General features: G+C 57.7%; 1 protein-coding gene across 3 annotated transcripts in view; it reads right to left on the bottom strand.

Annotated features, from left to right (window-relative positions):
* The window catches only part of GTF2IRD1 (GTF2I repeat domain containing 1), a 112,294-nt gene that overhangs the window by 61,044 nt on the left and 33,853 nt on the right, over positions 1–17,397 (bottom strand). For all 3 annotated transcript variants that reach the window (XM_081557985.1, XM_081557984.1, XM_081557983.1), the window contains exons 2-8: positions 13,275–13,403; positions 10,632–10,773; positions 8,040–8,195; positions 5,504–5,687; positions 4,420–4,730; positions 3,345–3,434; positions 1,021–1,104 (exon numbers count right to left, since the gene is read on the bottom strand). In XM_081557985.1, coding sequence (XP_081414111.1) covers positions 1,021–1,104; positions 3,345–3,434; positions 4,420–4,730; positions 5,504–5,687; positions 8,040–8,195; positions 10,632–10,773; positions 13,275–13,397 — 1,090 coding nt within the window. In that variant the 5' untranslated portion in view covers positions 13,398–13,403. The remainder of the gene's footprint in view (positions 1–1,020; positions 1,105–3,344; positions 3,435–4,419; positions 4,731–5,503; positions 5,688–8,039; positions 8,196–10,631; positions 10,774–13,274; positions 13,404–17,397) is intronic.

Genomic DNA, 17,397 nt, shown 5'->3' with positions numbered 1-17,397 from the left:
TGACCCCACAGGTGCAGCAGTTCCCAAGGCTCCGGACCCTCCTCTCCGTCCCTGTAGCTCTGGGTGGTGCCCCTCCCCCCAGCCTCCTCCTCTGGTCTCCTCATGCAGAGGGGCCACCCCCGGGGGGCTGCACGATGCCAGTGAGTTCAGTGACATCACAGCTGCAAGCCGAGTGATCTGTGGGTACCTGCGTCACCTCATCCCACCCTGGCCAGGGCCACACTGCAGCTGATCAGTGAGTGGGGCTCACAGGCAGAGCTCAACAGAGGCTGAGCCAATCAGTGAGAGTGAGACGGGACTGCAGAGGGGACAAAGGGGATCAGGTGTGGGAGGGGACTTGGCGATCCCAGGTCTCAGCGTGAGTTTACAGGTCTGGCCCTTGCCTCCGAGCCAACCAGTGGCTGCCCTGCACACTTGGCTGAAGCACCACCATGTGGAAGACCCCCTGCCCTGGCCCCGGTTACCACCTGTGTCTGTGTCCCAGAATACCGTGAGCTGACACGGTATTCGTGTCCTGGTGCATCAAGCATGCGACACGGAACAGAGAGGAAACCATCAGGGTTTTAAGGGCCCAGACTGAGTTTTGATGAATAAGTAAGGAGTCTGGTCCGAAAAACCTGCAAAGGGTTTGCCAGGCAGGGGGCACGCCAGGAAGGGGGCACAAGTGAGGTGGCAGGATATGGCATGGTGCCACGGGGAACTTGTGGGCACGCGAGGCCGACAAACATTTTTATGGATGGTCCCCAGATGGGCAGTCGCCCCACCACGCTTCCGGCCTGCCTCCCACAGGTGCGTCAAAGTCTGGGGCTATGCCATCAGTCCTGCCCTCCCCCGGGAATCTGGAAGGGAAATATTGACACAACCACCCCCTCCCCAGACAGGAGATGACATTCGCGTTGACGGCGCGCGGGTGCCAGCATATGGCTCCCGCTGTCATGTTGGGGAACACGAGTGATCGCCACATAATGAGCTGCTCAGCGCGCTGCCGGGGCCACCCCGCGGGCCGTGCCGCCCACTCACCATATCTGCTGTTAAACAGGATCTGCACGCACTCCCGCAGGGTGTTGATGTCCTCCGTTTCCTTTATGAAGGCGTCCCATTTCTCTATCAAAACACAGGAGGGACAAGTGAGGCCCGTCCGAGCAGGGACCCCACGGTCTGGAGGCCGCTGCCTCTGTCCACCCACCGCATATGTGTGCTCAGCTTCTTCGGTCCTGCCTGACTGCGACCCCATGGACGGCAGCCTGCCAGGCTCCTCCCCATGGGATTCTCCAGGCAAGAATACAGGAGGGGGTCGCCATGCCCTCCTCCTCCCGGGGATCTTCCCAACCCAGGGATCAAACTCGTGTTTCCTGCATTGCAGGTGGATTCTTTACCCACTGAGCCACCTGGGAAGCCCCTGGTCCATCCCATGGGCAGTGCATATTATGCAGAGTCCATCCTGGGCCTCTCCTGAGTCTCGACCTTCAAAACCTAACCCTCATGTCTGATGCACCCGGGTTCGCACTCAGCTTTGGCCTTGTCGGTGTCCCTCGAACCCTCAGCCCTGCTGGCCTCTCCCATAAACGCAAAGTCTCTGCCTCAATTTAGCATGAATCACTAAAGAGATCACTTGGTTCATTAAAATTATAAAAGGAACATCTTTAATTTATTAAGTAGCTATCTGTACTAAATACTTTATACATATGTAACATCCTAGTTGGGGCTTCCCAGGAGGCGCTAGTAGTAAAGAACCCGCCTGCCAGTGTAGGAGATGTAAGAGATGTGGGTTCAATCCCTGGGTGAAGATCCCCTGGAGAAGGAAATGGCAGCCCACTCCAGTATTCTTGCCTGGAGAATCCCATGGACAGAGGAGTCTGGCAGGCTACAGTCCATGGGGTCGCAAAGAGTTGGACATGACAGAAGCAATTTAGCATGCAATATCCTAGTTAATCCCTCAGAACAATCTGTAAACATAGATAGCAAATGAAGCGTTATTTCCATTTTGTAGGTGGGAAAACTGAGTCTCAGAGAGGCTGAGTAACTTGCCTGAGATCACCCAGCTAGTACCTGGTGAGAATCTGTCTCAGCTTGGATCCCTTGCCCACGATGGCCTCTTACAAGGCTGTTCTGCTTGGACATCCAGGCCCCCTTCCTGGCTGACCTTGTTTGGGGGCAGTCAGGGGTCTCCATTCTGATCCCAGGAAATGAGGTTTCTTAACGAACCTTGTATCGAAGTGAGGCTGAGACCTCCACAAGGCAAAGTTGCTGCAAAGTCTTACTTCATCCTTTTTTTGGTATAAATGAATTTCACATTTTCCCATCCCCTATACTGCGTGGTATTTTAAAAATGTGTCCACAGGACTTCCCTGGTGGTCCAGGGGCTAAGACTCTGGACTCCCAAAGCAGGGGGCCCGGAATCGATCCCTGGTCAGGGAACTAGATCCCACAAGCCACAACTAAGAGTTCACGTGCCGCAACTCAAGATCCTTCATGCTGCAACGAAGACCTGGCACAGCCAAATGAATAAATAAATATATTCTTAAGGAGCCTCTCCCTTGCCTGAAGGGCCTGAAATTAAAACAAAAAATATCTGTCCATCTGGCCACATATTTCTTGGACACCTGTTCCTTCACGAGGTAGAGTTTAATTCCTCTCTCTCCCTTTTGAGTATGAACTGGATCAAGTTCTTGGCTTCATTTTTTTATGGCCATGCCATGCAGCTTCCGGGATCTTAGTTCCCTGACCAGGGACTGAGCCTGTGCCCTCTGCAGTGGAAGCAAGGAGTCCTAACCACTGGACCGTCAGGAAAGTCCCAAGTTCCTAGCTTCTAATGGGTAGAACATGGCAGAAGTGACAAGTGATTTCTGAGGCTGGGTCATAAGAGACACATGGCTCCTTCCTTACTCTCTCCGATCACTAATTCCAGGAAGCCAGCTGCCACACTGTGAGGGTACTCAAGCAGCCCTGTAGAGGCTCACGTAGTAAGGAATACGAATCCTGCTAATAGCCACATGGGCGAGCCTGAGGTGGATCCTCCAGCCCCAACTGAGCCTTCAGATGATCACAGCCCCATGAGAGATAGCAAAACCATAACCACCTGGCTACACTGCTCCTGAATTCCTGACCCACAGAAACCATTGGGCATCAATGCTTGTCGTTTTAAGTTTGGAGGCCATTTGTTACGCGGCACTGTGTAACTATTGCATATTGGTTTTACTCTGGTTTTACTCACAAGTCCCTTGTGCAGTGCTGGTCCTCCTACCTCTCACAAAGACTCAGGGGACACACATCCATGTCAGCAGGCACCACCCCAGTCCTGGATCCCTACTCTGGGCAGGGTGCTGCCATGGGCACCGTCCTACCTGACTTGTCATGCACGATGGAGAAGAGGATCCGCTTAGAGGCATGGACGTTCTGAATGAGAGGACCGCCAGGACCAGTGGGCTTCTGTCCTGGACAGGGCAGCAGAAAGGTACAGGTTCAAGGTGGGCCCTAAGAGGGGTTCCCCCAGATCTGGCCTCGGTGCACAGGTCGGGGCTCTGGGGATAATATTTCCCCCACCAGGGAAAACCCAGAACTGAGCCCCATGATCAGGAACTCAAGGCAGGTTCACTGACCAGAGGCCTGAGACATTCTGTAGCAGAGTCTGCTCTCTGGATGGCAGATGGCGAGAGGCAGAATGTCTCAGGTCACCTTTTACAGGTGAGGACACTTGTTTCAGGCATATAAGCACTGTCCTGCTCAGCCCACACATCTGTGGAGGGGAGGGTGGGGTCCCTTTTTCTCCTTCTCATAACTTATAAGCATCTACTCTGTGCCAAGCATTGCACTCAGGGCTTTAGTACAGTGGTTCTCAAACTTGAGCACCCACTGGAACCACTTGGCACCCTTGTCAGTTTGCAGGTGGCTGGATTCAGCAGGCCTGCGGCTGGGCCCGAGAATGTGCAGTGCTAACGTGCTCTATCATTTCATCATGATGACAATCCAGCTAGACAGGTACTCTCAGCATCTCCATTTTATAGAGGAGGAAACTGAGGCTCAGAGAGGTAGAGAGATTTGCCGTAGGACACACAGCCACTATGTAGAGGGGCTAAAACAAGGATACAGGTCTTTCTCATGCCCAGTTTTTCCTTACGTTTCCAGTACCCCTACTCCACGCTGGGTATGCAGTAGGTGCTCATTAAATGCATGGATCTGATTAGTATGCTTACTCTCCCCCGGCGATCCTCTTGGGCATCTCTTGTCCCAGGTCACAGTTGACTAGACAGAGGCTGGGGTCTGACTGAGCCCAAGCTAGGATGCCTGCTGCCCCACCCCAGCCCCTGGCTCTGAGACGCCTCCTGCAGTCCTGAGCACCCCGACCTCCCCTGGGAAGCTGCCCCTGCAGGAGTGACCTCTGTCCTACTTCCAGACTCAGGGGTCCCAGAAGCAGCTTACCACAGCAGTCCGGGAAGTCCTGGGCAGCGGGGGCCTTGGGCTCCGGCCCGGGCCGGCTGAGGCCCAGGTCACTGGGGCCAAGCGGGCAGGTGGGCGCCTCCTGCTTGAGCTCCCGCACGGTGTGGTTGGGGAGGGCCGTGCTGTACAGGAAGCTGGCCACGGACGAGGAGGTGGCGGGGGTGGGCAGGTCCTGGGGTGGCCCCTTGGGCGTCTGGCCGTGCAGGCCACAGTCCCGAGCCCCCTTGGCTAGCAGAGAGACGCCGTTCAGCTCCACCAGGGCCTTCGAGTCCCGCCCGCCATCTTCGAGCGGCCTGGGTGAAGGAAAGGACATGTGACGGCTTCGCACCTCTGTCCCGCCAGGGCGACATCTGCCCCCAGCCCTCCCTGCACAGAGCACGACAGCCTGTGAGGCACGCAGGACGGGAGCTAGTCCTCATTTACAGGCGGGGGTGCAGGCCCCGGGCGGGGGTGTGACATGTCCAGGGCCCCAGGCCTGGATCCTCCCCGAGGACTTGGGCCCTGCCCCTTGGCCTCTGTGCCTTGCATCCACCCACCGCATCCTTTCAGCTGCAGCCAATCAGCTTTCATCTTCTAACGCATCCCTCCTCCCCGGGCTCGTGTCCTGGCCGCGGTGCCCTAGCACTGATGGGTGACTCAGGCTGCTTCCCGGCTGACCGGGCAATCGGTACCCTCCCCCATCCACCAGCCCCTAATGGAACCCTTGCTTGACAACCCCAAGGAGCACCACGATGCAGCTTCCCGCCTCCACACAGGCTGTTCCTGATACCTGCGGGTCTGCCGGGGCTATCTCTTCCCCAACTGAGCCTCTCTGCACACAGAAGTCCCCGGGGAAGACTTCTGTGACTCCACACCTGGCTTGGAGCACGCTCTGTGCCTGCGTTTCTGCCTCACTCCTGCCATCAGACTGGGAGTTCTTACAAGCAGGGTCCCCGGTTGGGAATCTGAAGTCCCCTACCCTCCGGCCGGGCCAGCGGCCACAGCATGGAAACAGGTCATCACCCGGCCCGGCCCCCATGGTCCAGCCACAGCTCTTGGCTGCTCCCAGGCCGGCGGCTTCACTCACCTCTTGAGCTTGAAGCGGATCCGGTGGCTGTGCTCCAGGATGGCCATGAGGGCCTTGGGGTCGTACTCAGCCGGCCTCCGGAAGGCCAGGCCCTCGGGCAGCCCCTGGACGGCCAGCAGCCCTGGCTCCCGGAGCAGCCGCTCGTAGGGCAGCGGCACCACGCTGGCCCTGCCCAGGGCCTCGCCTGCGGGCACGGGGGTGGAGGAGAGAGGCCTGATGAGAGGGCAGCCAGGCCGGGGCGGGGGCCGGGCGTGCCCCAGAGCTGGGGTCGTGCTGAGCCACTCCCTATGGTGTCGGGCCCCCAGGAAACTGGACCCCACGGGCCCCTCCTTCGCTTGCAAACCTCACACAGACTGACCCCCCTGCAGGTGTAGCGGGTGGGCGCTGTGGCCGTCCCCCACCCCCCGCTGTCTGCAGCTGAGGGCCACGGATGCCCATCAAAGGGGTCCCCCGGCTTCCCTGCCACTCTCTTCTCCGGGCTTCTGGGTGGAAGGGAAAGCAGGGCTGGGGGTTCAGGCAGGAGGTGAGGAGGGGGCGGTGAGAGACAGAGAACACACAGTGGAAGGGCAACTGCCACAGGGAGGAAGGAGAAAAGATGAGAGAGGGGAGGGCAGGGAAGGAAGAGAGGGATGGAGAGGAAGTGAGAGACAGAACAGACAGGCTGAGAAGATGGGGAAGGACTTCCCTGCTGGACCCGTGGTTAAGACTCCACCCTGCCAATGCAGGGGCGCAAGTCTGATCCCTGGCTAGGGTACTAAGTAAGATCCCACATGCCACATGGTGCGGCCAAAAAAAAAAAGATGGTGAGCATGAGAGAAGGGGGGACAGAAGGGGTGGCTGAGGGGCCTGGGCTCACGGACTTCTGCTGCCCCCCACCAGGAGCCAGAGGGCTTCCCAGGTGGCGCTAGTGGTAAAGAACCCGCCTGCCAATGCAGGAGACATGAGACACAGCTTCAACCTCTGGGTCGGGAAAATCCCCTGGAGGAGGAAATGGCAGCCCACTCATCTTCTCGCTTGGAGGATCCCATGGACAGAGGAGCCTGGTGGGCTATAGTCTTTGGGTGTGTGTGTGCTAAGTCACTTCAGTCATGTCTGACTCTTTGCAACCCTGTGGACTATGACCTGCCAGGCTCCTCTGTCCATGGGATTCTCCAGGCAAGAATACTGGAGTGGGTTGCCCTGACCTCCTCCAGGGGATCTTCCCAACTCAGGGATCGAACCTGAATCTCCTATGTCTCTTGCATTGCATGTGGGTTCTTTACCGCTAGTGCCACCTGGGAAGCCCAGGGGGGCTACAGTCCATGGGGTTGCAGAGTCGGACACGATTGAAGCAACTGAGCACGCACACACCAGGGGCCAGAAGGAAGCTCCGCCCCTCGTAGTCACTTCTGATTCCGCCTGAAGCGGGCAGGCAGAATCGGGGTACAGTGAGCAGGGGCGCAGGGGCTCTGGGCATGTACCCTGTATCTGGTAAGAGTGTCTGCAGTGACACAGCCCACCACGCGTGACTTCCCATCCCAGGGGGCCAGCATGCCCAGCGGGGCCTCCAGACCCTGACTCCTCTTGGCTTCCTTCCACTAACATCTAGACTATAGCAGGGTTTCCCCACCCGCCCAGACCTCTGCTCCAGAGAGCCAAAGGCTGCAGGAGGGGAAGGAATAAAGCAGATGAGAAATAATGGGGGGGCCCTTAGGGATGGAAGGGACCTGCCTGAGGTCACCCAGGGAGCGTGGAGGTCACCATTGGGCCAGAGACCTGGTGGCAACCTGACATTGCCCAAGGGAGGCCAGGCCTGCTCATTCCTTCCCCTTATCCCCCTTCAGGGGAAACACTTGGGTGGTCAGTTCGTCTTCATTCAGTCATTCAACAAACACCCTCTGGGCGCCTGCTGTTGCTGGGCTCTGAAACTGCAGGCTAGGAATAGCAGAAAGTGCAGGCATGGTCCTGGATCCTGGAGAGCAACTGGGTGAAGCCACAGGGCACAGCAGGTGCCCACAGGGAACCCTAACCCAGCTCGGAGCTGGGGGCTTCCTGGAGCTGAGTCTGAGAGCCATGTCCACCAGACAGAGGAGGGGAAGGCCGGCCCGACAGGCGCAGCAGAACAAAGGTGAGGAGGTGTGAAATGAAGGCAGAGTGAGTAGGAAAAGAAAAAGGGGGTCAGAAGGGCTGGAAGGGGTGGGGTCTGATACCACGCCCAGGGTGACAAGGAGCCCAAGAAGGCAGCGGAGGAAAGAGCTCTGTGGTCAGACCTGTGCTTTAGGAAGATACTTGGTCACAGGGCAGGTGGGGGGTGGCAGGGAGCTGGCTTGGAGGGTAGGAGATCAGGGCAAGGATGGTGGTTTAAGGAAATGGGGCTGGGATGGGGGATCCATGCCTGGGGATGCAGAATGGGGGAGAGCTGGGGAGAAGGCCCCCACACCTTGAGGTTTTGCCCACAGCCTGCAGTGGCGGGAGCAGGGCCTCCTCAGCTGGGGAGGGTGGGGCTGGGGGCTCCCACCCACCTGGGGGCCCCAAATGGAATGAGGAAGGATCTTACTATAAAGAACATCAAACACCTCCTCTACCATCTTCCGCAGAAGGTACACGTCCGAGCCATGTTCCAGGGCAGACCGTGGGACGTTCCGGCCGCCACCCTCACCCCGTGGCACCTTCTTGGGGTGCTCTGCCTCCGGCTCCTTCCACGGGGGCCCTCCTGTGGGACACAGAGCATGTGAGGCCGTGGTGAGTTCTCATCTCACCACCAGCCCAGTGAGCGGGGATGTCCCTGGCTCGGGTCGAGTCCTGCAGCTGGGCACCCAATATGGAGTGCCCATGGAGGAATGAAGGAAGGATTAACCAATGAGTGAGGTCTGCCCCAGCCACCCTGCCTAGGGCCAGGTTGGTCATTTCAGAGTGCCCAGTGCCCAGCACAGGGCAATCATCCCTGCTTACCTCTATCTCACCGGCTGACCCTGGGTAAGTCCCTTCCCTCTCCAGGCCTCAGTCTGTAAGCTCTCAACGGGAGACTAGCTGGCCTGGGGCAGAACTGGGGTTCAATGAATGTCTGGTCCATCACCCCTTTCTGTCTTAGCCAATCAAGGTCCTATCTCTCTGTTCTGCCAAATGGGGAGAAGACGGGCAACCCAGCAGGAGGATGAAGGGGGCTGTGAAGCGCTTCATGCCAGGCTGGGCCAGGGTGGGGGCCTGGGAGTGTGGGGAAGATGCTAGAAACTTCGTTGGAAAGAGAATAAGAGGAGGGCCTGGGCCCCCCCCCCTCTCAGCTTGGAGTCTGCTCTCCTTGGGGACCTGTGAAGCTTGAAATAAACCAGCCAAGTTCCCAGCGCTATAAATAGCGGCTCTGCCTGGCTCTGGGAAGCCAGGTGCACCTTCCTCAGGCTCCAGGCTGGCTCCCAGCCTGGTGCACTAAGGCCACAGACCCCCGCCACTACCCACCCTACCCAGGTCCAGGTCTCCTGCCTAACCTTGGAGAGGGGACAGGTTCCGAGAGCCAGGTGGGAGAGGGGGCCGGCTGGGGAGGCAGCTGGATCCCAGTAACGATACAATGATGTGTCCCAGCACCAGGGGTCAGCCTTCCCAGAAATGGCTAATCCCAGAGTCCAGGCCCCGGGCAGGAGTGGGTGGGGCTGGGGTAATGAAAGGGCTGCTAACAACGAGAAAAAAACAACGGCCGGCGTTTACTGAGCGTGAACCATGTGCCAGGCACTGTTCTAGGTGCTCGCCATGTATTAATTCGTCTAATCCTCAGCTCAACCCAGGAGAGGATAGCACCGCGGTCCCGTTTCACAGATGAGGAGACTGAGGCCCAGCAGGTGGCCAAGCCGGGATGCGGCCCCAGGCGTCAGGCTCCAGGGCCTGCTCTTAGCCCCAAGAGCTCTGAATCCCCCAAACCATGGGCTTGCACCCCCACATGGGCTCTAACCTCCCACAGAGGGGAAGCTGACCCCCCTCCCTGGGGAGCTCACCACCAAGCTGGGCACCAGGCTTGCAGATGGAAGTTATGGGCACAGGAGGAGTGCATGGAGTGGGCGGGGATCAGCCACGGCCTGGGTGCTGGGGCGGAGGGGCACGGATGAGGCCGGGAGGGGTGCGAGTCTGAAGGCTGGGGGGGCGTCTGCCAGGAACGGGGGGCGAGAGGGCCTGTCAGGAGCGGGGACGGGAGGGACAGAGGCGGCGGTGAGCAGGGACACACACGGAGCCGGGGGTGTGCGCTTGAGCACCAGGGATGTGGGGAGGAGAGCACGCAGAGGCCCGGCCTGCTTCCGAGGAGCCCTGGAGGCCCAGGTAGCACTGAAGAGTTGGGGGCTTCAGAGGGACCCCTTTGGATCGGGGCTACTGGGTCACAGCTCGGAGGGCTCATCTCTTCCGGGAGCGACCAGGATCCCTTGGCAGGGGTTCTAGGGGGTGCCCAGGCTGCACCCCCGCATTTAGAAAGGGCACACCCCATCTCCATCACCGTTGGCTGTGTACCGCCCCCCACCCCCCACCCGGTGACGCTCACCGCATCTCATGTTCTCATCTGTACACCGGGGGCGACTGTCCCCTGAGCCCGCTGGGAACAGCAAAGAGCACCAGCCCCCAGCCCTCTTTATCACGTCGTCCCTAACTGTTCCCGTTTCTAGAGCGTTCCCTGCGTGCTGGATGAGTCCTCAGTCATGTCATTCCCGGGGGCCTCCAGGAGGCGGCTCCAAGATTCTGTTACTGTGACAGGGTCAGTGCCAGCCTCCCAGGGCTGATGTCAGGATGAGGGAGTTACTGCTTCAAGGGTGTCACATGCAGCAGGAGCTCAATAATTATTAGCCGAGCACGTGGACTCGGTCCCGCATCACGGATGCACAGTAACGTGGCTGCAGCGCTGGGCCTCAATGTCCCCTTCTGTCCCTGAGCAGATGGAGGTGGCTGTGTCTGGACCGCCCGGGGCTGGGTCGGCTCGTCTCTCTTGGCTGAGGGACTGCGGTGTGATTCCATCCCGAAAATGCCACATTGGGAGGCCTGCACCCGCCCTGCTTGCCCCGTGTCTCCCCCGACACAGGGCCGGCCACCTGGTGTTGCGCCAGGGACCCAACGAGGGGCCAGCTCTCCTGCCCTCCAGGATGGCGGGCCCTGGCCCTCTGGAGCCCCGAGTACTCACGGCAGAACCTGAGGAAGTCTGATTGCAGCTCCTTGCGTGCGTTCAGGAACATTCTCCCCTTCTCGGTGCCGACCACGAAGGCGTTCTCATCATGCACGGCGACGCAGGCCACCTCAGCGTTCAGCTTGGAGAGCGCTGAGCACTGTGCGGGAGCAGAGACGTGAGCCTGGGGAAGGGCCCCCCACTCAAGACACCGCCAGTGCCAGCTTTGGGCGGGGTGAGAGCTGAGCCCCCAGCTGCCCGGGATCCCCCCAGCAGCTCAACGTCTTGGGTCTTAGATGTTGCAGTGGGAATGAATGAATGACCCCCACAGAGCTTGGCCAAGGTCAGGGGAAGAAGACAAGGTTATGGGGACTGGAGGAGGACAAAGGCACACGTGGTCTGTGTCCCACCCCCAGGCCCTCCTGCTCTTGGTGGGCTTCTGGCATCAGGCCTGGCCCCAGGCCCAGGGGCGATCCTGTCCTGGGCTCTAAGTTCCTGATGAGGAGGTGGGACGGGTCCCAAGAGAATCAAGGCTTGGACAGATCTAGGCTTTAATCCTGCATCAGCTTCTTCCTACAAGTTATGCCCTCCTCTGGGCCTCAGTTTCTAAGTCTGTAGAATGGAGACAAGCCGTCCAGCTCCCAGAGTTGCAATGGCCTTGTTCTGAGGATTCAATGGGGCCTGGCTAGTGGGAAAGAACCTCTAAACTAGGGCAGCCCATGCAGGTATGAGGCAAAGAGGTTCCTTCTGCAGCCCCAGAGTTGAGACTGGTGGGCCCACAGCACAGGAAGCCCTAACACAGGGGCCCTGCAACCAAGACCACGAGCATCTCAGGCCTCTGACCTACCTCACTGGGAAACCTGCCTGCAAAGCTCGTGGCATGCAGTCAGTCAGTTTAGTCGCTCAGTCGTGTCCGACTCTGCGACCCCATGGACTGTAGCACACCAGGCTTCCCTGTCCATTACCAACTCCCAGAGCTTGCTCAAATTCATGTCCATCGAGTCGGTGATGCCATGCAACCATCTCATCCTCTGTCATCCCCTTCTCCTCCTGCCTTCAATCTTTCCCAGCATCAGGGTCTTTTCCAATGAGTCAGATCTTTGCATCAGGTGGCCAAAGTACTGGAGCTTCAGCTTCAGCTTCAGCATCAGTCCCTCCATTGAATATTTAGGACTGATTTCCTTTAGGCATGCAGTCAGCCTCTGGTAAGTGCTGGTTTTTATCTGAGTTAGCGCTCTGTGGACAGTGAGAAATCTGGCTCCTAATCGCAATTCCGCTGCTGTGTGATCTAGGCCAGGTTCTACACCCTCTCTGAGCCGTGATCATGCCTTGAGTGGTAGCTCCGGCCAGGAGTCGCCCTGGTGAGGAAGCTGGGGACATCTCAGGGCCAGCAGGACCGTCCCCTGGGGCAGGGATGGTGTTCATTTCTTCTAAGATTAAAACCAAACCCTGCCGCTCCTTTTCCCCAAGGCAACATGGTAAAACAAACAAACAAATAGATTCAGTTGTCTCCCAGGAGAGGCCACCAGGGCTGGAGGTGAGCCTCTGCTATGGTCACTTCACAGCCGAAGAAGCTGAGGTCGCAGCAGGGAGTGGATTCGCCCAGAGGCACAGAGAATAAGGGTCATGAGGAAGCGACTGGAAAAGGGTCGGAGACTGGATGGGGGGAGGTGATGAGCAGACAGCACTTTGCACTGCCCCCCACCCCCGACTGCAGACTGCCTGAGGACCCGGCCCAAGGTCTGGAGGGTGCCGACAGAGTTAAGGCACTGTCAGTCAAGTTCCACTGTCACCCACGACGGCCCCTCAGGACCCCTGTAAAGGCCCTGTTACAGGGCGGTGGGGGGAGTCTGTCCTGTTCATGGCCCGAGGACAGAGGGCCATCAGTTCCTCCAAGGAGCCTCTGAAACACCCTCCACAGAAGCACTGCCAGCCGTACTCAGTCATGTCCAACTCTTTGCGACCCCATGGACTGTAGCCCGCCAGGCTCCTCTGTCCATGGGATTCTCTAGGCAACAATACTGGAGCAGGTTGCCATTCCCTTCTCCAGGGGATCTTTCAAACCCAGGTCTCCCACATTGCAGGCAGATTCTTTGCGGCTGAGCCATCGGAAATGATCCCCTAGAATTTCTGCAGTGATGGAGATGTTCCATTTCTACGCTCTGATAACATGACCACTAGCCATATGTGGCCCCCCAAGCTCCAGAAACGATGCTTAGTGTAACGGAGTCTCTGAAATATTTTATCTGCTTATTCATAAACATTTATTTGGCTGCTCCGGGTCCTAGCTATGGCACGAGGGATCTGTGATCTTAGCTGCAGTATGTGGGATCTTTAGTTCCCTGACCAGGGATCGAACCTGGGGCCCCTGCATTGGGAGCATAGAGTCTTATCCACTGGATGACCGGGGAAGTCCCAGGGAGGGAGACTTGTGACCATCCCAGGGATGGGACTTGAACTGCAAGAGGTGACGAAATGAAGACAAGGGGTGAGGGGACGAGGGCTGAGGTTTCACATGCTTGATCTCACTTAAGTCTCCTGCCTGCTGGTGAGGGCAGAGGCCTTGGAGCAGGTGGGGGACACTGAAGCCTAGATCGGTGGGGCTCCTGTGAGTGGCAGAGTTACGAAGGCCGTCTGTCCCACTGCCCCCAGGGCACTCACCATGGAATCTAAGGCAGACACGAGGCTGGTGATGATCTCGTCTTTGCGGGCAAAGGCGGAGTTCCAGCGGTCAGGCCCGCAGCCATTGGCGGGGATGTCACAGCGCTTTCCCAGCAAGGCCATGGTCGCCTGGATGGAGGGAGGGAGGGAGGAGGCGGAGGTGGGCGTGGCGTGGCACACGTAGCGTCTGTCCCCCCATAACCCACAAGTCCCCAAGACCACCTCCACCTCCCAGGTGGGACGAGTCAAGGACTGGTCTTCTCTTCCCCTAAGGGTTCTCCATGCATGGAGGACTCTGAGTTCTATCTGGCCTGGACCCACTGCAGCCTGCATGGCGGAGTAACTGAGGGCAGGTCTCCCCAAGTCTGCACCCCAGAGCCAAGCCCAGTGTCACGAGCAGTCTGCCTGGCAGGCCCTAAATGCCAGCTCTCCCCACACACACTGTTCTGGCATGGCCCTCCCTTGCTCACACACCCTCCATAGCTCCCTACTGCCCACGTTAGCTCTCGACTCCTCAGCTTGGTATTCAACGTTTCAGATTTGTCTCTTGCCTCAGCTCCTCCTTATAACCCCATGCTCTGAGTCCTCTAAATGTCACCATCCTCCAGACATATGACCACCCTTTATGGGTCCTCAGCTGTCACTGGTTCTATTCTCCGAATGCCCTCCCTGGCCCCTTCGGCGTCTACTGACTGCCTTCCTAGCTTTAAAAGAAAACAATTTTTTTTTTTTTTTTTTGGTATTTGGCCACACTGCACAGCATGACAGGGCGGGGGCCGGGGTCTTAGATCTCCGACCAGGGATTGAACCCCCGCCCCCTGAATTGGAAGGCGGAGTTTTAACCACTGGACCATCGGGGAAACCCCTGCCCCTTTAGCTTTCAATTGTCACCTTTGTTGGGAAGGTTCCCTAGATTGTCCCCTCTCCTACCCCTTCCTTCCTAGGATGGGTCAGGCATCACTGGCCTCCCCTCTGTCCCCGAGCGACCCCATCACAGATCCCAGGGGCAAGGCTGCTGCTGCCCCAAGGCCGTGGAACTTCAGTCTACTTCCTGGCTGTCAGGACTGAGTCTCAGGGGTGTAGAGGGATACAGCAGGGCAGAGGCCCCTTCATCCCAGATGAGGTTTCCCCAAGACAGGACTTTGCCCCTTGTCATGAGACTCCTGGAGGACAGAGCTGGGGCACCCTCAGATCAGGGCCCTGTATCGGGGCTGCATCTGGTGGGGAGAGGCCTGCAGGCCTTACATCACCCGGCCAGGCTGGGGCCCCACTAGATAACAAAGGTCAGCCTCCCTTGCCCCCCGTCCCCGATCCATCCTGCCCCTCCCTTTCCTGACCCCAGGAACCAGATCCGGGGGCCCCTCCCCCAGGATGCACCAGTGCCAGCATCTTCCTACGGGCCACCTGTCCCCTCGCCAGTCCAAGCAAAGGAGAGGGCAGAGAGCAGAGACAGGGACCCTCGGTCCCCCTCCCCAGGCTCGGATCCTCCAGTGCTCTGTGCGGAGCCCCCAAGTGGCCAGTTCTGGTGAGTGAGCAGGGAACAGAGCTGCAAGCATCGGAGGGAGCCTGTGAGTCCAGCCCTCTTGGCTTCCTGGCAGGGAAGGAGTCTGTGCACGAAACTGGGGCTGAGGGTTGGAGAGCCCCAGCGGGTGACAGCTGGGCCCGGTGCCTTGGTCCTAAGTCCAGAGTGTCTTCTGCCACCAGAGCTGCCCCTCCTCCCAGACCATAAGCTCTATGAGGTTGGCCAATTCCTGCTGCACCCCAAGGGCCCAGCTCAGTGTGGTCCAAATCACAGACTGTGGCCTTTTAGTGGGTCATGATATCAATGACACATAACAGCAAATGTCAGAGCCTGTCACACATGACATGGTGAGACGTGTCCAACTTCAGTGATGGAAACATTCAAAGGAATCAGGGATTCGCTAGGGCTTTTCTTACAAAATTAAAAGACGCTTGATCCTTGGAAGAAAAGCTATGACAAACCTAGACACCGTATTAAAAAGCAGAGACATCCCTTTGCTGACAAAAGTCCATACAGCTAAAGCTATGGTTTTTCCAGTAGTCATGTATGGATGTGAGAGTTGGACCATAAAGAAGGCTGAGCGCTGAAGAATGGATGCTTTCAAATTGTGGTATTGGAGAAGACTCTTGAGAGTCCCTTGGACTGCAAGGAGATCAAACCAGTCAATCCTAAAGGAAATCAACCCTGAATATTTATTGGAAGGACTGAAGCTGAAGCTCCAATACTTTGGCCACCTGGTGTGAAGAGCTGACTCATTGGAAAAGACCCTGATGCTGGGAAAGATTGAGGGCAGGAGGAGAAAGAGGTGACAGAGGATGAGATGGTTGGATGTCATCACCGACTCAATGGACGTGAGTTTGAGAAAACTCTGGGAGAAAGTGAAGGACGGGGAAGCCTGGCATGCTGCAGTCCACGGGGGTCACAAAGAGTCGGACACGACTTAGTGACAGAACAACAGCTTGGCTCTGGACGCTGTCCTGGCCCAAGCTGGCTACTTAGTTGTAGATAAAATATTAATTTTAATAACTGGCCAGGTCAGCAGTTGCCTCAAGTGAGTATGGGTTCACTTCTAAATGTTTATAAAATGTATTTATTCTCCTAGGTTGTCTTACCTTAAAAAAAAAAGTCCACGATTACAGTCAAGTGTTTTAATATCCCATTCTCAGTAACTTTGATAACAAGCAGACAGGAAAGGTACGGAACACTGAAATACACTATCAACCATCTTTTTTTTCTGGCCACATGGCATGTAGGATCTCAGTTACCCAAGCAGGGATCGAACTCATGCCCCTTGCAGTATATGCAAGGCATCTTAACCACTGGACAGCCAGGCAAGTTCGTGCCTTATTTTTAATAAAAGCTTGAAACTGGCAGCATTAAGGGATGCTGAGGGTTATGCCAGGCCCTGGACAGGACATGCTAATGGACCAAGCAGCAACCAGGGGCTTTCTGCGACATGAAGCCTAATCGTGAGGCTGTCGCGAGACCAGCTGAGAGGCTGGCCTGACTGGGGTGCGTGAAACCTTGCCCGCTCCCCTCAGCCACCCTCCTGCCCTCCCCACATAGTCCCTTGAGCCACTTCCAGAAAGGCCTCAGGCTGCCAGCCTCCCAGCTGCTGGGGCGCAAATCGAATCAGGGCAAAGCAGGAGGCACCAGACAGCGCTCCAGCCCTGGCCTCCGGGTCGCCCCAGACGGCTGCCGGCTCCTTCCGGCAAAGGTCCTAATCCATTTAGGAAGGAGCCAGGGACTCAGGGAAGGGGGGAGGGCGGAGGGGGCTGGGCTGTGGGCCGTCCCCTGATTCCTTGTCCATCGTGCTCCCAGGACAGAGAAGACCCTCCTGGGCCCCTGAGAGGGGCAGGTTCCTGTGGCTTGAGCTGCTGCTGGTGGAAGAGGAGGGGCCCAGAGTGCTGGAACGGGCCAGGAACTATGAGCCGGGAACCACGCATATGTGGCGAGACCCAGGCCTGGGGCTGCCAGAACCACACGGGCTCAACCACCTAAACCCCCTATTTTCTCATGTGCAAGGTGGAAAAAAAGTGAAGTCACTCAGTCGTGTCCCACTCTGTGACCCCATGGACTGTAGCCTGCCAGGCTCCTCTGTCCATGGGATTCTCCAGGCAAGAATACTGGAGTGGGTTGCCATTCCCTTCTCCAGGGGATCTTCCCGACCCGGGGATCGAACTCAGGTCTCCCAGATTGCAGGCAAGACTCTTTACCATCTGAGCCACCAGGGAATCCCAATGTAAAGTGTAAGATGAGAATGTGTCAGGTGGGGCTACTTCTAATTTGAAAATGAGGGAGAAGAAAACCACCCAATAAGACCAACAGACTACACAGAACAGAGAACATGGAGTATGCTAGCTGAGCAGGAGGCAAGTGACTCAGAAAGTACAGGAGACAGTCCCTGGGGGGAATGGATGGGAGGTCACCGCCTGAGCCACCAGACAGGTCACACACCAGCAAGGACGGGAGGCAGGGTGAGGCTGGAGCAGCTAAGGGCTGCTCTGTGTCACCCAGGAGAGGCCATCAGAAGTGACATCACGGGTGACCGGCTCCCAACCTGGGGCACAAGTAGCAAGGAAGCCCTGAGTGACAAAGGAC

Source organism: Giraffa tippelskirchi, chromosome 13 (assembly GCF_054371585.1).
Source record: "Giraffa tippelskirchi isolate mGirTip1 chromosome 13, T2T-mGirTip1v1.2.pri, whole genome shotgun sequence".
Taxonomy (NCBI): Eukaryota; Metazoa; Chordata; class Mammalia; order Artiodactyla; family Giraffidae; genus Giraffa; species Giraffa tippelskirchi.
Note: the sequence above shows the minus strand (reverse complement) of the source record. Positions and strands in the feature narration are given on the sequence as shown.